Below are 20,540 nucleotides of genomic sequence, written 5' to 3'. Positions count from 1 at the left end.
CATTATGATTTAATAATATTTTTATAATTTTCTAGTGGTTTTATTAAAGTTGTCAGTGATTTGGCTAAACCAAACACTTCAAGACAACTGGATAAGAAACGTCCTTTTTATTAACACTGACTTATGTTTTGATCTGGCGTCCTCCTGAAAACTGCCAAAAATTTTTCACCATTATTCCTTGTTACTTTCTGTCCTTCCTCAGTACTACTGTACAATTTATCTACAATTGGATCGTCAATCTAGAAGCAATGAAAACATAATTTCACTGCAAAATTGCACTTGAATCCATGCACATACAAGATCATCTTCATTAACCTTTTGAAACAGTGGGTGTTCTTGGAAATGTTGCTTCATCCACTCGTGCAAATCCTTGACGTCAGTCATTGTATAAACTATGCCCCCTTCCCTCAAAACATAAGCATACTCTGCCAACAAGCATTTATTAATAATTCGCCACTTATGTTTTGCCTTTTTGAAATGGGGATCTGGATAGAGGAAAAACATTTTTGAGAGCTAAAATATGCACTGGTTAGGAAGTGTTGAAAAAATGCCAGAATTGGTAATTAGGACTACCTACTTGTCCTTTTCTAAAAAAGTTAGGTAAATATTTCATAGCATTAGACCTCAAACATGCAATGTTTTGATATTCTGAAGGATTCTGGGACCTCAAGGCAGCTATCCTATCCATTACATAATCTGAGACTTTGACCCTTATTTCTATTCCTGAAAAAATATATATGGGGTGTCCCAGAATTAGATGAACAACATACACTACCAATTGTTCCGAAGATGAAAATGGACTATATTCTTACCTAAAATTAAACTATTTGGAAACATTGGTGACAATGTAATCAAGAGTCCCCCATACCCACACCCAATGTCTATAAACTCTACTTCCTTATTCAAGTTATGTTGTTCGGGGTAGTATTTGGTCCAATCCATATGATCTGGTGAAACAGGACTGGAAAAAAATTATTAAGTAAGAATAAATTGAGTTTTTCACTACCTTTTTTTCAATGAGCACATAGTGATCTCAAATACTCTGATGTACAGAAGCTACCAGTAATCAGTATGAAAAATTAACTGTCCATTTTACATTTCAAAGTGGGATTTAAATAAGAAAAAAATAAATTTTAATTATTTAGTTTATAACTGAATACTTCATCCTATGATGATGATTATGTCCCTTTTTCCAGAAGCATATTTGTTAATTTTATCAAATGATTGGTAATGAATGTCTACCTCAGCTAGTGCTAAACTTGCCTTCTCAATATTGTTCATTTTTATGACACTTCTTACAGCATTCTGTATCAAATTTAGTTTGAAACCCTTAACTAGTTTGGAAATTAAAAAATTAAAACAATATTGCCCTGAAAGCTATATCTCGCCAATAATATATAAAATCGAAAAGTACTTACTAGTCAAAACAGTGGTCTGCAATAGGGTTTGCATGTGCTCGCTGCCTGTAAAACCTTTTCTGAGGCAGGGAAAGAGTGGATAATGATTCAGCTTCACTCATGGTTAATATCCAAATAGTTTTTCAACAATTTTGTATGAAAAATAAAACGGGTATTTTCCGCGTAGTAAATTATTTCTAGTCAGAAATAGGGTTATGTTTACTCTACTCTCTCACATACAGTAAGCGCCGAACTAAAAGTCTCGCGCATCATCAAAATTTTATGTCGCGCTGCCCTGCACTATTGCCAGACTTCCGAACAAATCCTTGAGGTGATATACATATAATTTGTTTCAGGATAGTCAATTATAAGATTTAATAAAAATATGTTTTTAATTATTTACAACACAAAACCTTCTAAAGAAAGGAAAATATAAGAGCAAAAATAGACACAATCACCGGTATTCCAAGATAATCTCATAAAATAATAAACATAAACACACATGGTTTTGCGATTGACGACAATCCTGTTGGTTTAAAATTGTTCCTTCTCTCTCTCTCTCTCTCTCTCTCTCTCTCTCTCTCTCTCTCTCTCTCTCTCTCTCTCTCTCTCTCTCTCTCTCTCTCTCTCTCACTCCGTTTTGCGGCTATTCTAGTAATAATCATAAAAAAGGGCAGATAGTTGATGAAATCGAGCAAAAAATTCGATTTCTATTGTGTCTTATGAATATAAAATATCCATGTAAACAAATGCACGTGATCCGTTCAAGACGAAAACATTGAACAGGACCGTAGTCAGCCCGCTATTAAACTGAAAAAGTTTTTTAGTCAAGTTCTGAGGGTAATGGGCAGTAGAATTTAGCTATGTCTATTGTCTTTCAAAAATGATGATGCCTTGTATATTAAATAGTTAAAAAGTTTTGTTTATATTCGATTATGCGCACGCAATAAACATTCTCCACTCAAAATGAAATAAGTTTAATCCTGTGAAACGCTTTCGCCCTTATGGCACATCGATGCTTTAGATGACACAACCAAGCAGTCAGCGACGACCAAGCTAGCGATAGCATGTTTGGTTTATTTGCATGGACATTTTTTATTCGTGGGACCTACTTACAGTCTTGAAATGTGAGTCAACGACAACATATGGAATAAATGAATAAAAACTTACCCATTTTTTGGGTAGATTGACTGTAAAATCGCTTTTTGCGGGCACGCTTTCGCACCTGGGTAGTATTTTTATCGCATTCGAAAATGAAAAGTAAATGAAACATGACCCGTTTGTTTATTGTTTGCAAAGAACCATAGGAATTTTTACTTTTTATTTAATATCACAGTTCACAACTACGAAGCAGCTATACAGTCAATAGTATTTACAATGTAAAAACGTATCCAGCTATACTACAACAACAAAAATACAAATAAATACGTTCTAATAATTCCTTAAATAATTCGGTAATGCGCATTAAGTAATAATTAATCTATAATACATATAGCAACCATCTATGAAAAATAGTTTAAAAATAATCGCAAGTTACGCGTTCTACATTTGCTAGGCATCTGTGAAATATTTTTCTATTTATTATGTCAAAATCAGACAAAAAGGGCACATGAGACTCCCTTTCAGGCATTCTAACATCATAAATCTTATCTGAAAATTTAATACTTATCTCACTTTGAATCGTTTGGTAATGCATCGAAGGGCTAGCCACGTCTCAGAAAGACTGAGTGTTTCACCCTCACTTATAATGGTAGAATTTGACAAATAAGAAGGGTTCGAAATTTAGCAAATGTCAAAGTTATTCAGTAAAATAGACGGAAATTTAATACATTTCTAACAAAGTTTGACATTTGCTGAATTTGCTGCCTCAGTGAGCGTTTCGCTCTCGCTTGTGGTTCTGGTTGCGGTTGGGAGTTTGAGGATTTGTGTTCTCGCAACGGTACGACAATATAATCGGCGAAAGGGATCTACATCTGGATAATTTGTTACCAGAAACAAAGACTGTTGAAACAGTCGGCCATGTCGCCACACTGGTGTCGATGCATGAATTCACAATTTGTCATCGTAACCAGAACGAAACGTATAGAAGGCGAACACTCACCTTAATTCACAGGAACCTCAACATGTAAATGCGCTCACAGATCGATTATATTTCTCAACACGCATGAGGTAGGTTCAAGAAAAAAAAACAATAGAAAAATCATATCTGTAAATTCTTTCTCTAATGTTTTTTGGGCCCTCCCACTCTACCCCTAAACTTGAGAAATCCCTTCTGACAACGTTAACCCTGTGCTTCGGTTAGCTTGTCCAGAAGAGTACCTAAAATTGGCAGCTACAGAAATTCACTCCAGATCAATGTTGTGATTACACCATGTTCGCCTCATCGACTTTGGCGTTCCGTTTTCTCAGCAAATCATCCAGCTGATCATGGTCGTAATAAACAACAAAGTCTGTAGGGGACAATCCCTCGAACACTGCACATACTGAAGGTTTCAGGTTGTAGAAAAACAGGGGCTGGTTGCGGGTGGCAAAGTCTTTGGTAAGGGAACCTACCACTAGAGCTGCCGTATAATCTGCTCCGTAGATGTGCGAACAGTCGATTACTACCGGCATTCCTTGTTTGATGCTCTGTTTTGTTACGAGGTTTCTTACGTAGTCTGTTGAGGGGAATATCAGGCATCTGTCGGGGGTTAGAATCAAGTAGTCAACATTGTCCCTTGTCTGAAAAGCAGTCATGAAGATAGCGAGGGGAACTTATAAGGCATGCTTGACGCTAACCTTTAGTGTTTCCACGCTGATCTTCGGCCTAGCCGCGTGGTACAGTATAAACAACAAATTTAGCCCTATTCCAACAATAATCCCAATTTCCAAGGGCAGCACGAGGCAAGCGATGAAGGTCGCCAGAGCAAGGAAGAAGTCGCTTTCTATTAACGAAGCGTTCAGTTTAACATTCTAGAAAACAAACATATGATTTCTTACTCTTGGTTCTCCACATAGGTTTGACCACTTTGACCTCCACCATGAAAATAACGGCTGCAATGATGATGGCAGCTAACGCAGCCTTGGGGATGTAATAGAAGAAGGGAGTGAAGAAGAGGAGAGCCAAGATTACTAGAAGGCCCGTATAGAGGCCACCCATCGGAGTCTTAACTCCGCTGCTGTTGTTGACGGCACTTCGGGCCAGAGCTCCGGCACCGGGGAAGGACTGAACGAAGGAGTTGGCAATGTTTGCAAGTCCGATGGCTATGAGTTCTTGAGTGGCATCAACTGGTTTTCCGTCCGCTGGGAAAGCAAAAAGACCAGTCATACTTCTTCAACTTCAAAATTGGGAAAAATTCTATAACTTTCTGACATCACATTATACCATACTCACCGAATGCCTTGCAAATTGCTATTGTTTCTAGGAGACCAATTAAAGGAGTAACGATGATTCCTGTACTCAAGTTTGACACCATATCCCAAAAGTCGACATAAATTTGCGTGCCATTCTCCAAGACTTGTGTGTAACCGAAAGGAGGGGGCTGTACACTGGGTAATCCTTCGGGGACTGCCCCTATCAACGTAAATGGCGACTCTCCTTTGAAATGTCATTTATTACTTGAAGCTATGGTAAATTCGCAAACCATAACTAACCATCAGTATAGAACGAGTACCCGATAAATCCGCATACAATTACAATAATCGCATTTCTGGCAGTGGCGAACAACCATATGAACTTATTGATTACCATCTGAAGTCCTGTGAGCTCGCCTTTAGAAGGTCCCACTTTGAATTGTCCAGCAACCTACATGAATATTCAATCACGAATAAATCAAGAGACAAAATCTTGCTTACCCTTATGACTAAAAGAATAATAATGCAAGCGAACCCTAAAATGGCATCCCAGGGATTCGTATTATGAATGTCCCGGAAGATATTCCGCCATATCTCAGTAAACACTGAACCACCAGCGATTATTCCCAAAATATCTTTCACTTGCGATGTTAAGATGATTAGAGCCACTGCAGAGGTGAATCCTGAGGATACCGGGCCGGATATGAAATCTATCAGAAACCCTGCGGACAAGGAAGTTTTTTTTTATTAGTCATAGCTGTAGTGTTTCACAGGCGTTTTACCTAGGCCGAAGATGCCCATCACTAGTTGGACAGCCCCAGTAAGAAAGCACAAGAGGATTGCGTGTTCCGGTCCCATGTCTCCGACAGCCTGGCTGGTTAGTAGGGCGGAAATGGCAGTGGGGCCCATGGGAACATCCTTACAACTGCCGAAGAAGATGTAGACAATTGCCCCCAGGAAGGAAGTGTACAGACCGTATTGAGTGGGAAGGCCGGCTATACCGCTGAAAATTGATATGAAGCTAATGCTTGCAGGGATTGGTTTGATATCCTTTCTTTACCTGTAAGCCAACCCTTGAGGAATGACCATCAACCCTACAGTAATACCAGCCAAAATATCACCTATCACGCATGACTTGTCGTATTTCGGTAGCCAATTCAAAATGGGCAATCGTTTATACAGGGTCTTTTTGGTGCACTTTTTCCTTGCCTTCTCTTTCATCCATGGTACGATTTTCTTCAGCTTTGACACTGTTGATTCACTTTGGTTTTGATCGTTGACTACTGTAAAATAAAACGCTTTTCTACAACGATGTAAATAAGTATTGGGCGCCGGAAGGTGAGAAATAGAGTGATTTAGCTAATCATGGCTAGAAGGCTCCTGGGTGCTGCAGAAGGCAACCAAAGCCAGCGGAATTTACTGTTGGCGTTTTTAATGGCACATAATGCACAGCATGAGGGTTTACAGTAATGATGGATTAAAACATTAATTATCGAACAATATCATTTAGTATGCCATAAATTGCGTTTACATTAAATTGGTAGGTATTTGGTAATAACGACGATTAAATTAATAGGTGTAGCGGCAAATAAACACCAGTAGCATTATGGTAGAGTGCGGAAGCTAAATTCTCACGGTCTGTTGCTTGGAATTGAGACTGGCTGTGGCGCAGTTTGATTTATTTCGTACAAACTGGAAAATAATATACGATGTTAAAAAAGGTTCTATAAAGCACTACGTAGGTATCTCAGTCCATAGGACCAAAGGAATCTGAGAACCTGAAATAGCTTTCATTAAGGGCTTGCTATGTTTCATTGGAAGCTTCGGGCTTTACTCGACGAGATCTAAAAAGTTTTCCAATTTTCTCTTTCAATTCTCTGCTGTTGGATTTTAAGTAAAAATTAATTATGTCCAAAATTCAACAGTCTTTATGTCTTCTTCTAATTTGCGGTTTGGAAGAGTCAAGTTTATTAAATTTATGACTCTTTCTCTATTGTACAGAAAGAAATGTGCAACGATCTTTCTTTATTTTTGACCACTGGAAACTTCGTCTTTTCCTCACTGAAAACCAAATGGCCGAGATGATAAATCAAAGGGCGCTTGCAATGTTAGTCCCTAAGTATAGAGCCAATTAGTACTCTTGAACTTAATCGTCTCACCATGCCTCAATCAACATTTTCGGGAATTTTAGCAGCGGACGACTAACAAACAGAGCGGTCTGCCTGATCATCACCAGCAGGGCCGGTCTTAGCGAGTTTAGTGAAATTTTTAATCACCGCCTCCCTACCCCTAAGAAAAACCGCCACCTTGAGCAGTCGCCCAACCCCCTCCTCCCACCGCCCAATAGGGCCGGTACTGATTTGATAACCGTTACATTTAGAGTCCACACCCTACCGGTTTGTACCATGATCAGGTTTGGTACAAATCGAGTGTAACCCATGATTTCTATTAGTTTGGATAGTTGCTAAGTTTAGAGGCATATTCAGACAACTTAGACAATAGAGAATTAAATTTTTTATATAGTCTCTCCATTCCGAGAATACGAAAATACTAATACATCTATGAGAATGGGAGAATTGTCATAACTAAAATGTCGGAAGATACACGTTATTTCCTCCTTCTTATAGCCATAAATTTTGGTTATTCAAAACAATAAAATTCACACAAACTATTTCTCTGCACTTACGTAGAGGATCAAACTGGTGGGGATCCTTGACGTCCACACTTAGAGCAGGCATTGTGACGTACGGGCAACCAATTATGCAAACCACTCGATTTATATGCCAACTTACAAGGTGGGAACTACCTAAAGGATCTGGTTGCCCTTAGGTCTACCCACAATGAAATAACTTTTTTTTTCACCGAAACCAGAGGATCTATATTTCCTTTATCTAGATATGCAATAAATTGTAACGTAATCTTAGCTTGCCCATCAGATATCGCTATTTTTATTGTAGCCCATATATTTGCAGTAAAGTTGTCTTAGATGGATTTCGGCAATAGAGGCCTATTGTAAATTTGCGGATTATCAAGTCATAAAAATTAAAAACACTGAAATATTTTAATGCTGGAACGCGACATGGCTAATGCGATAGACAATCATATGACTTAGGTATGGGTTAGAAGAATGTTGTCGAGAATCAATAGTGGAAAGCATAAATAAGGTTGTCTACAGCAAATTTCTGTGGCCGCTGAATCACAAAAACGTTTTTTAGTGAAAATTTTCGTTTCCAGGAGTTTTCTCAATTGCGGTAATTTACTAGTAGACCAAGCGATTGCAGGAAAATCTAGGTAGAAAAGTAATAAAAATCGCACATTTTCGCACTTTTTCCAAAACGATTCGAGAATTCATATTCAGTACCGGCCATATATGAAGTTGGGAAACAGTCCAGGGCGTCAGACGGGCTGAGGCCGGCCCTGTTCGTATGATAATTAAAGGAATAGTTAACGCACAAAGTCACCATTATCTCGTGAATCGCGTTCTTATCAATAACAACCAGATTATTGCCATATGGGTTGATTTAACGGCTTAAAATCTTAACCTACCCGAAAAGTTTATGTACAAACGGATTCGGCAATCACATCATTAAACCATTAAGTTGGATTAAAGTCAGCGTTTGATGTGATTTGTCAATATTATAATTGATTTTTTTTTAGTTTTTTATGCCACAATGTAAAAACCAAAAGTTTTGCTCAGTTGTTTAGAGAATTTGAAGACTTTTAAAACGATGTGTCACATGGCTCATGTTTCTCATTAAAAAAAAAAACGAGGGGTTCGCCACCCCCGTGACGTTATCGGTCAGGGGTGAGAACTTTTTTGTTTTTCGTCATCCTGCATTCTAAGGTCGACATGTTTCAGGATTTTATGTTAATTTTACACTTCTAAAAATCGGGGAGGTGGCAACTTTCTAAAAATATACCCGGCATGTGCGAGTTAAAAATCTCTGCCCCTATACAGCCTGAATTTTTAAAAGTGAAACGAGACAGTCACCCTCAACGTTTACGAAAATCAATATTTTTCGACGTTTAAATTGTAAAGCGCAATTTTTCGGTATTCGCCCTCATCTTAGTTCATAATAGACAGGCACATACGTACTTATAAAATCAGTGCTTCCTTGGAAATCTGAAGAATGGGATCGGCCCTTGAGGCTGTCTTCCGATAGCGACAAGGTTGGATTCTCATAGGCGAACATGTTGCGACCACCTCCGCTTTCGCCTTGCAGGTCCCGCTCTCTCTTATCAGAGTCGCTGTAATAAAAAATTTATTATTCAAATCCGAATTCGCCAAGCTAACTTTCTGTTTATGGTTCATTGAGAACGTTCCATGCTTTTGCCATAGTTTAGCAAAAATTATCGCAAAAAAATCAACAAGGCACATAAGCACTAACTATTGTAATTCAGTAAACGAACCAATACGAGACAACCGCTGTGACAAATCTGAGGTGGGTTAAAAAATGCGAAACCTGCAGTGCTTATCCAATAAAATACTTTTGAGAAGATTGGATCTCTCCTTGAGGACAATACACTTTAAAGGGCATCCAGTTGTGCCAGTTCATTAATTTCTTATTAAACGGTACTTCGCCACAGTTAATTTTTTCGAGTTTACCTTAACCCAACAAATCAATCGACTATTTAACTAAGTGTTACTTACATGACATGGATTATACGTAATTTCGAGGCATTGAACTAACTTGAACTTGAACGGTAATCTTAGCAAACTTTCGAGACTATTGAGAGAGACGATGAAGAGATTATTGTTCGCACTGTCAATTACATCAATCTGATGATTAATTTACACTTTTTGTTAAGGTCCCTGAGTACCGTTAATAGCCTTGACCTTTTAACCTGAAGGCAGTGTTTGGCATTGCCAAAAGAAGACAGGCTTTACCGAACGTATTAGTGATCTCTTGGCAAGCAATCTACTCTCTAAAGAATTAGATATGAATTACTTTTTAGTATTAATAATATTTGATGAATGATGAAAGATATCTGGTTTAACGTAATTAGACACACTTGACCTACTCTTTGGTCAATCAAATGTGTATATTGGAAAGTATTTAAATTAAATAATAATTCGCTATTTGATGAGGTATCTTGACTCACGTCCTAGTAAATTCGTGCAATGCGATTGTACGCGTAAATCATGGAGTAAACGAGTTCCCAGCTCGTTTTGTAAATAATTTCCAGTTTAATTGGCTAAAACGAGGGGTCACGCATACCGGACTCGTATCGAATCCGACCAGAAATATACGCTTACATGATGGGATACAAGGAAATTCACATTTATCGATTCATTTCTGGTGTGGGTAGACATCGAAATCTAATTATATTTTCACAAATTGCAGTTAAAACGCTCAAAAACCACTCAAAATTACCTCAAAACCATATCAAGGTTTGTTTAGACGATTAGTCAGAAGCGCGTTCCGGAAGGTGGCACCAGTGCGCTGATAGTAGCAGGAATCACCTTTAACGTTTCCTTCGCCATTGTCAAGAATGGTGATTTTAAGTAAGATTTTTCTTGGTATATACAGAGTGAGTGACCCAATTCCCATTAGTTTGTTTATGTCTTTACTGTAGTAAACCGCTTACATGAACTCAAATCACAATACTTGCGGTATTATAATACGAAAATTCAATAACTGAGCCATACAGGGGTCGAATTTGGAAAGTTTCAATGCGAATATGCACAAATTTTACCCTAGTTGGGTCCCTACAAATTTCTTTTGTGAAGTGGTGTGAAAGAATGTTAGTCATGAGAACTGAAAGGATAATAGTGTCTTGAATTGTGCCTGTCCTTGAGTTAAAACGAAGCGAACCCCGTTATTGTTAAGTCTTAAAATATCCAAGTAACCATGATTTGTCTTACAATAGCAATTTATCATGATCAGGCATAATTATTTTGAATATTTTTTTCTAGTTAATTTTGTTTTTAAATTTGTATGATTTGATCATGATGAGAAATTTTTTCTAAGTCACGTACGGCAAATACAGGGTGTCTAAATATCGATTTCTAGACAAGTAATAATAGGCAGATACATATAATATTTTCTGTTATGAACACACTATTTTGTGCCCACCTGGAAATCCACTCGAAAAGACTATATGTATAGTTACATCTTAAATGTCCTACCTGTCGAAAACATAAATCGGCGAAATTGATTAAATCAAATATGGAAACACTGGAATATGCGTATCTACATAGAGATACCACATGGCTCCATTAGTGTAATAAGCTTTTAGCCTTTAAAATTAAACAAAGAGTAAGACTCATTAGGCGATACGCTTTATTGAATATATTCTAACCGAGTGTATATATGAAAATGTAATAAGTCTCATTAGAGAGAACTTATGAAAAAAATATTTATGAAATATAAAAAATTATTTAGATGCTTTAGAGCATGCTATAGACATACTAACTAAGGAAGCCCCGTGAATATGTCTTTAAAAAAATTTTAACCTTGGCAAATCAACAAATTGGTTGCTCACAAATTATAGCAAAAACTAGCAATAATCATAATCCCTATAATGGCGTGACTACGCAAGTCTCGACATTATTTGAGTATGAGGAAACCCAATTATTAGAAGAAAATCTGTAGTTTTCTTGTGTTCGATACGATTTCTTTCAGTAGATTAATAGCGAATAATAATTGTTGCAAAATTATACAGTGAGAGACAAGCAACAATAGAATTGCAGAAGCAGTGAAGAAATGAATGTCAAAATCCACGTAACAAAAATTTATTTCAAATTAGATTTTTTAAAGTAGCTTTAGTAAATAGGTCGTTATGAGGAAAATCTTATTGAATTTGCCACTATTGCCATTGTTGCAAAACCGATTTGTGATTAAGATTGCGGCTGATTTAGTCACTGCAAACGAATTTCAATCATAATAGAGATTGTAACTAGCGATTGTTGATTTTTATTTGTGAAGTCCATAAATTAAGTTATTATCGGTACTTAGTTTCTAAGTCCGTTAACGCACTGGCAGCCTCTAAAAGACCCTTAACACACCTAATGTGTTTTAGACTAAAATAATTCACTAATTTGGTAGAAATTGGCTGAGCACCATAAAACTCACAATAAATTTTTTTTTTAATAAATTTTCAAAAAACTGCCCGCAAAATTGCAATTGATATTATACCTTAAAGCATATATTCATCGATTCAAAAATAAAAAAACCAACCTTTACTCGAAACGCCTGAACCACCCAAGAGATTAGAGTTGGAATATTGCACATATTTCTTTAAGACACCCTGTATACTAAATAATCTGAACCAACAAAAGGTATAATCATCTTAAATTGATTCAAGTCGATTATTATTATTAATTGTTCCATTGAGAATTGTTAGAAGAGTTCTAATGAAGCGATCGGATTAACATGAACATGTGATACTCACATGAGTCATTGGTCACAAGACCCAATAAAAGTGTAGCCAATTATAATATCGAAAAATTCGATTTTTACAGTTTGCATTTTAAACGAGTCATGTGGATTGAATAACTCCTAATTAATATTGATGCGGGCTTGACTAAATTAAAAAGGCCAAATCCTTTTTAGATCGCGATTCTGGATCGCAAATTTTGGTTTATTGATAATGAACTTAATAACATTTTGATTGCTTCTTAGGAGAGCATGGACTTGTCCCTCGACAAGCATGCTCTCCTAAGAAGCAATCATTGTGAGTTAATTAGTACTTGCTCTACTCATTTCAAAAACATATCGAATTCTAAATATGAACAAATTGATGTTGATGATACTTCATTGTAGAAAAGAAATTGGTTATAAATACAGTATTTAAGTATTCAAAATAACTACATGAGAAAGTTTTTTTGCTGTCCATGTAATGAGAACGTGATTAAACGCTGTTATTCCATCCGCTTACACCATCATCAAATCGTGGATAATGATTGACAGATTTTTGCGTTTATGTACACCAATAATGAATTATCTGAATAACTTGATGCGCTTTCATAATTTTTATTTATTTTATATATTTTACTTATTTTTTTATTTCATGTTTTAACCAGTACATCATTCAATATGACATGTGCCAACACTTAGAAAATGCTCGAAAAGGCCCTTTAAATTGATAAATCGTATATTTTTAATGTCTCTCAGGGTGTACGTAACTCTTTAGCTTCTCACTGGAACCAAAACTGTTGGTTTCAAATAAAGTGCGTTCAAATTTATTTCACCAGTGCAAAACTGTTAAATAGCTGTCCATGGCTGCAGCATGCTTTCATTTTTCTCCAACCTTGACGATCGATTTTCATAAATTATCGTCAATAATTACAACAAACTGGCAAAAGTGTCCGTCTTGAATATTGCTCATTTGTGTACATTCATATAATGTAAAATTATTTCATACTTCAATAACATTCTCAAATGGGCCGAATGATGGCGTTAAACTTAACCTACACGTGGGTCAAAGCCCTGGGCCTTAGAGCCCTGTTTACGACTAGTAATAAAAAAAAGTATACTTTTTAAAAAATGAGCGTTATATAAAATGTTTTATGACAACATTTCAAGGCAACTATGCTACCATTCTCACCACAAGCTTGTTATCATCTATGAATCTGTGCTTAATTAAGAATGAAAGTATGTTGGTTAGTTTGCGCAATTCTAGTCCCCTTTCAGTCTGATCTACATAGATCACTGTGGCGGAGCGTCAAGTGCAGTCGTTACTTACACCAGATAATTCACATTTTTGCCATTCTATTGCATAAAGAATGCCTGGTGTTCTTGATTTCTTGGCCTGAACGTCCTCTAGATCCTCACGCATGAGACCCTGGTAGTAGAGTGTTCGTCCCATCGAATCTGGCATTCTTTCCTGAAAAGCCTTTAAGGGATTTTGCAATATCTTTTCTAGGATTTTATATTGAAAATGCGACAGTTGCTTCAAATTTGCTTAATAAACCATAACGTTAGTTTTAATGTCTAATTTATTAGCAAGTTACCTTGTTTTGGTCATGATTCGAACCCATTTATAAAAACTTCATTCTCTAAAACCTTTTGCACTTTCATATTTTTTGTTACAGATTTCCAAGTAGGTGTACAGATCAGAAGAAAACACGTTCTCGACTCGATAGGTTCATTGTTCCCACAAGTCGAGGCCAGTCATTTGTGCAGAAAAAAATGTCATAATTCGTTCTTTGCCGATGACCAGCAATAATAGACCGATTTTTGGATAATACTTTCACGTGACTCATAACCAAATGAGGGATGCTAAACATTTTATGTAATAGCGCATTACACACCAAGGTTGTGAAGGGTGTCACATGACCCCAACGTCAAGTTTAAATCTAGAAGTGCGCAGAATCGAGGCATCAGAAAAATGAGGGTCAAAATAAACGTTTCACAACTGCGGTGTGTACAGGGTGTTCCCGTTCTTCAGAAAGAAGCTTGCAAAGTAAGACCACTTTGTAGGTAAATGTTATTTGAAAAACGCAGGCGGTTCAATTGGCAGAATTGCACTTGCTGAATCTAACCAAAAGCGTTCAAGCCAGTGTGGTATTTGTTTAAAACGTCATCATTGAACCGTTTGTTACGTCATCAGTTGACGTTTCTAGAACCGGTAATTCCCCTGCCCTGCGAGGTTATTCTTGGTCATATTTCCTGTCCTCATTAGGCCTCCTGCAGTCCACGGAAAACAGGAAGGACAGCTCTTTTCCACCGGTGGAATGATTATGTAACGAAACATTTTTTTATCCACGAATTTCCGACAAGGAAGTTTGAGGGTGGACTCTGTCCAGCTCCTTATAGAATGAATTTCTTTATTTTTTTGTTTGAGTAAATTGGGGAAAGCGTCGAACTTTTATCTGGAAGGTTGCGGTGTTCTTGTAGAGTTCCTGCTTAGGTGCGGGTGGACATTGTAAAACATTGTGAATATGGAAATTTGCCACATAAAAACAGAGACCCTTGTCCTAATTTCGACTGTCAAATTCACCGTTCGTTTATAACCGGACATATTCAAGCGGAATCTCCGATTAATAACATACGCAATTCAAGGTCACCCACAAGACAGCCAAAGATTTCACCGCGGTTATAACCAATAGATCACTAGGAATCGCTTCTTGCCTTGTATGAATGGGGTACCAAACTCACAAAAGTCGACTTACAGAATCAAAGGTTGTCTCTGTGCAAGCTACTGTACTTGACATATGTAAATCTTCGCAAAGGGGAAGCTGAAACCTTGCTCAACTTGGGCGGTGGACACTTGGATTCTCAGAGAATTCTGTTGAGAAAATTGAATTACATCGTACGCTAAATTCTTGTAATACGTTCGTAAAGATTTTCGCACAAGAGCAATAATTAGTATACGATTGAGAGACATTGGGCCTACCGCCTTAATGGACCGAAAATGTGATGAGACTCAGAGAGCTCAATGCTGTCGTTACTGTCCATTGCATTTTTTGGGAACGTCATCATACTACATTGCGCGTTCTATGACCGCATGCAAAGATTCATTGACTCGACTATATGTAGTAGTATTTGCGATTTTACAAGGACCAAAATAATAATACTTCCAGGAGTGACAATTTCCACATTTTCTTGAGGAAGCGCATTTGCAAGAGCTTTCACATTTGTTGGCGAAGTTTTACTGGCCAAAATCGTCACCTTATAATATTTCACTATCACGCTAGTCTGATTAAACAAATATTTGCAACAATAAATTCACCGTTTAATTCTTTACGGCCACTCGAAAATATTGGCACAAATATTTGCACTTATCTAGTGTAATTATACGTCTAGTGACATCGATGCTACAAGTGAAAACATTAAAATTGAAATATGACCGCTAATATTGTCACGTTTACTGCCAATAAGCATCGCAAACATAGAAATTATGCTTGCAAATAGGCATATAATAGAACCCAATTGGTTTTTTCTTCGCTTAAACTTTTAGAATGGTTATCGGCGAATAAATTAAAAAGTGCCTTGTTTAGTGACGCTAATGGGATGAATTTTTGTCCTCTGGAGCGCAATTATATGGTGCATTTTGGCAATGGAGTGGAAGAAAAAATATATACAAAAATTGTATAAAGAAGCATTGCGCATGCTTTACAATTTTAAAATAATATACAGGGTGTTTCAAAAACGAATTTAGGATTCTGCACAATTTTTTTTTCAATTATTTTTTCAACCTTCAAAATTTTTAAAAAAATGCAAATTCTTCCTTTTTTGGGTCGCCCGAGCAATAATAATGTTTCCTTCGCTTTCTAAAAAACGTACTGATTTAATCTTATGAGTCTTTTTGCAGCCCTTTTTTGAGTTACCTTCCAGTAATATTGGAGATTATGTTATACCCTGAGTTGCTTTTAAATTGATTTGCAATAATACCTTAATACGGAGAGAAATAAACTTACTCAGACATTCCGTTTTGGTTATTCTTTCCAGAAGCCATCTTCAAAGTTTTTCACCAGCAATAATTCGCGCAAAATTTCGAAAAATTGCTCTCAATGAACAGTACACAATTTAAGTTTCTATTGCATTAAAATCATCCTCGCGGTACCGGTAATCTATGAACTAACTCACATTACCGTCGATCGGGTTTCCATTAAAAACAACAACAAATTGTTTAATTTTTCAACGGTACCACTCTCAAACCCCGGCGTTTCTTCCAACGACTGAATTGCCATTTTCAATTGAGCAGTATTTTGTTACCTGTGGCCACGTGACCTTCAAGCGGGTACGCTTTTTGACGGTTCCGTAGCCTTTATTTATTGTTATTTACTTTTGCCATGCCTTGGGAAAACTATAGCACACTCTACGTCAGTACTTAGGGGGTACCACCGTACCTCGCTGAGAGAGCGAAACTGACTGCGGTGGAATACATCTTGGTGGTTTAGAAGCTGTCCAGGGAGGATTTTGATGAATTTGAAGAGACGGTGAATGAATGAGAGACATGAGTTTAGTTCTTTCAGTTTATCTGGATTAAGTTTTATTGGATGATATTGAAGTGTCTGGTGGAGTTAGATAGTAATTAATATATTGCATCAAGAGGCGAGACAGCTACCTACATATTTGGACATCTACCGTTGTCTGGAGGATTTTCGTGAAGCAGATCAATTAAATTGGTGGCAATTTTCATTTGTTGCTTTAGGAAGGTGTGGAGCAATCTCCATCATTTGCTAACTCAAAGATAATTAGCCATATATGCGCACAAAAAAAAGTAGTTTCCAAGATTTTCAAAAAATATTTCGTCTGGATAAAGTTTTATTGAGTGGCGACATGTTTGATGGATTTAAAGGGTAATTTATTGCACCAATTGGCGGGACAGCTACGCATGGTGTACCTGTTGTCTCTAATTACAAAGCAGATTAGCGAAATTAATGCAGAAGGTCTTATTTGGCTGGAAGTTTAAAGTCAATTCAAATCTATGTCGTATTATCTATTTATTTATTTATTTTTGGGAGGTAGAAACATGATAATCTGAGCTAAGTAACCTCCAAAAACACGAAGGCAAAAGGGGGCAAACAACCATTTCTGCCCAAGTCTATATGCTGAACAAAGACATAAAATATCGATTTAATTGTATTTAGTTTTAGAAGGTAAATAGATTTTAATTATGATATTTGGCACATACATAGAAAGGACAGTTTGCAGTGAAATTTAGTGTTGTCTGAGATAAGGCTGTTTGTCGCGATAGTGCTTGGGTTTAGAGAAATGTATATATGAGATACCTGCTAGTTTTAGTTGGCAAGCATAATCAAAAATCTATGACAAAATTTCCCTACACATTCAGAGTGTTAATTATGTACATATTTAGATAAGTTCTCAGAAAATTTCTTAGAATTCGTATTAACAGTTAATACTTTTATAGGCTGGCAAACTCTTCGTTACTGAGATATAAAGCGCAAAATTCTCTTGTTACTTTTCTAGAGAATTCTTCAGATTTTGAGATTTTTAAATAAAATTCGGAAGATCGATTACTTTTTAGGATCCACAGAGATCTCTTGAGCATAAAAAAACTAAGGGTTGTGAACTGGCTGCTTAAAGGCGGATGTAATTTTTCTTTTTCTCTTCATAGCTCCTACACTTTTTAGCGGTATTAAGTTGGGATTTCTCAACTCATTTGAGTTCACATAGATACAGTTCACATAGATACACTTTTCAATTGTTTGCTTGAATATACAGGGTGTTACTTTAGTGAAAGTTCCCATTTTTCCATACCAAACTTTTTTCCTGGTATATATTGATACGAAGAATAGAGATTGGCATGAAAAAGGGGGGCCTGGGGCCAGAATAAAACTTGAGAAATATCGATTTCGGAAAACAAAATCAAGAAGTACGTAGGCTCCGAAGCCGAAGAACCAGTGGTTGGGGGATTCCCCCTTCTTACCTAATTGAAGTTATAGAAGGTAACAAGACAACACACAAACGCTCGAAGAAGAAATATTTTACTTAAGATGTACAAAAATCGCTTTACCGCACTCAATTGCTCGCCGGACAACACGAAGCGGTATTGGAGCTGCAATCAATGTGCGGTCACTTTCGGCACTTCTTAGGTAAACAATTACTCAATAGAAAACTTTTTAGATTCTAATACTGATATTGGGCCAACGATCTAGGAGGCCTGGATGCAACAAACATTTGCCGGCCTTTCACGAAAATGGCCCTATTATGACGTCATTTTGTTGTCAGAGGTGCGTTATGTGCCGGCGCAATGAACTGTCCACCGATTTGCAGAATGACGTCCACATATTTTTGTATCAATTTATAATTAAAATCTACAAATCAGAAAAGAATACGAGCCCAGTTCGATTATTTAACTTAATTAATTAACCGAACTCACACTGATCAATCAAGTTGGAAAATTTAGCAATTTGCATAAATATGCTGACATGAATACCCTTACCGCATAAAGTCAATAAACAGCTATTTAAATTCGAGTTATAAATGTTAATTAAAGGCATACCTCTGGGTTTTCTTCCTTTCTAGCTCCAATTTAAAACGCAGCGCGTGCCCCTTGACATTAAAGTAGTGCATTACTATACAAGTTTCATCAAGCAGTTCATTTACGCACCATTCCAACTTCGCTAAACGATCCTCTTGAACTGTGTAATAAATACTATTTGTCCTATTGAGCTATACATTTATATTAACAATAAATAAATTAGAATATCAATTAATTTTCTCGCACCTGATTTACACCGGCAGGCGCCACTTAATACATATAAACTTCAAATTTGACAAACTGTCGAGTTTATTGATGAGGAGAATATTAATGTTACAACATTCCTTACAATATTGTTCATTTCTGCGGCTTTTAACGTGGAAATGTGTAATGTTTACTTCGACAGTACGGAAAATCAAAGAGTCCTGACAGTGCAGTAAGGGTCGTACTTTGATTGCGGAATAGAAAATAATTATTCACCTAACAAGTGCGGAAAGTGATAGTTTACCGCACGTGTTAGGTGCAATATTTTTTTCACTCGCGTATGTGGGTCAACTTTGCTATTACTGATCCGCTTTGCTAATTGAATACGTAATGCAGATAACTCCTTCCATTACGTGACTAGTTGCAAAATGAAACAATCCGTTTAGTCACCGGTTTTTGTTACTATTACTCGACTGCTAATCGTTCGAAAATTACCCCAATTTAGATATTTTAAAAAACCTACAAACCTGTTTTTCAATTGAACGAAATTTCGTCATAGTCATGGTTGTTATTAGACTTAAAACATATTCAACCAACGCTCTGACGGACAATCATCATTGTAATCGATTACATAAAAAAACAGACTGCAGACACGTAAACGTGGTTAATTGGGGGAATCGCAGTTACGTTGGCTGAAAATGGTAATCGAAGCTTTGTCACCAAACAAGGAAAACTAACGGTAAAACTAATCTTAATTAGGCATTTTGAAAAGTCCTTCATTCCTCTAATATTTGTCGTGGAATGTAATGGAACAACACTATCAGCTGAAGGGAAGGATGAATGTAATAACTTTATTTATGCTACTTGGAGAGTGACATTGCTATTGTTTAACGGGCTACTGGGTTCGATGAGTTGACCTTCACATGTTCGGAAGGTGAAGGGTAACACCTTTCTGCAACTGACGACTTTTTTCACCTGTTCGAATTATAGATTGTGCATTCTGTTTCGCCGTTTCTGTCGATGGGAAATGCTTTTTATCTAATTAGTAATTTAATTTGATTGAGAAAATCAGTCGGTGTCAAGGCCTAGGTGTTATGAACCGAAATGGACGTGGCAACATGGCCTTCCCTATCGACTGTTTTTTGTTTATGCTTTTGCTTACATCTACGTTTAAGTTTAACCGTCAGGGCAAACACCCGTTTTTAGGCACTTTGCAGCATTCGTCTTGAAAGGGACCTGTCGCTGGCTTTGTCTCGTCATTGCTCGATTTTCTCAATATTGCTTTAATAGGTGTGTTATTATTTGACACCAAAAAGCCGTAGCAATACTTAAAAAGGTTATTTTTGCAGGAAACAGTGTCTCTGAGTCTGCGCAGTCAGGGTGGTCGAAAGGTAATTAACCACTCCATAGTTTATTTGACGGCAACTTTTTCCGTTTCCGAACCCCTATAGCGTTTTCGAAATACAACACCTTTGGTGATTCGAGTCGCAATCAAACCATTTTTGACCTATGAGGAAACTCACTTTTGGCCCTTCAAGAAGGATTATGCACTTTTCTAGTGGCTCCTAACCGGAACCCCAACAGTAACAAAAACTTGTGTTAATTATACAGGGTGTTGTTTAAGTACGTAACCATACTTCGAGGGGTGATTCTTTGAGTGATTCGAAGACGAAAATTTTAAATAAACATAGGTCCGGTAATGCTTCGCTT

The 20,540-nt window shown here is 36.9% G+C and overlaps 2 protein-coding genes across 6 annotated transcripts; both read right to left on the bottom strand.

The window, feature by feature from the left end:
- Nucleotides 1-79: 79 nt before the first annotated feature.
- Nucleotides 80-1,575, bottom strand: LOC136418047 (tRNA (guanine-N(7)-)-methyltransferase). The gene is made up of 5 exons (XM_066403958.1): nucleotides 1,419-1,575; nucleotides 813-961; nucleotides 578-723; nucleotides 298-513; nucleotides 80-239 (listed from the first exon to the last, which is right to left on the bottom strand). The coding sequence occupies exons 1-5, from the start codon at nucleotides 1,517-1,519 to the stop codon at nucleotides 111-113; spliced, it is 741 nt and encodes a 246-aa protein (XP_066260055.1). The 5' UTR covers nucleotides 1,520-1,575; the 3' UTR covers nucleotides 80-110.
- A 1,128-nt stretch (nucleotides 1,576-2,703) lies between these two features.
- Nucleotides 2,704-16,529, bottom strand: LOC136418762 (sodium-independent sulfate anion transporter-like). 5 transcript variants are annotated; one of them, XM_066404980.1, is made up of 11 exons: nucleotides 16,096-16,529; nucleotides 8,827-8,978; nucleotides 5,791-6,013; nucleotides 5,513-5,733; nucleotides 5,232-5,452; nucleotides 5,031-5,181; nucleotides 4,771-4,974; nucleotides 4,377-4,679; nucleotides 4,176-4,321; nucleotides 3,951-4,118; nucleotides 2,704-3,880 (listed from the first exon to the last, which is right to left on the bottom strand). In XM_066404980.1, the coding sequence occupies exons 1-11, from the start codon at nucleotides 16,131-16,133 to the stop codon at nucleotides 3,803-3,805; spliced, it is 1,905 nt and encodes a 634-aa protein (XP_066261077.1). In that variant the 5' UTR covers nucleotides 16,134-16,529; the 3' UTR covers nucleotides 2,704-3,802. The 5 variants fall into 5 exon arrangements, with proteins under 5 accessions (XP_066261077.1, XP_066261061.1, XP_066261053.1 ...); XM_066404964.1 differs by having other exon boundaries at nucleotides 2,704-4,118; nucleotides 5,791-6,010; nucleotides 16,096-16,527; XM_066404956.1 differs by having other exon boundaries at nucleotides 2,704-4,118; nucleotides 16,096-16,526.
- Between the last annotated feature and the right edge of the window lie 4,011 nt (nucleotides 16,530-20,540).

This window comes from Euwallacea similis, chromosome 2, assembly GCF_039881205.1.
Source record: "Euwallacea similis isolate ESF13 chromosome 2, ESF131.1, whole genome shotgun sequence".
Lineage (NCBI taxonomy): Eukaryota > Metazoa > Arthropoda > Insecta > Coleoptera > Curculionidae > Euwallacea > Euwallacea similis.
This window is presented reverse-complemented; position numbering and strand designations above follow the sequence as displayed.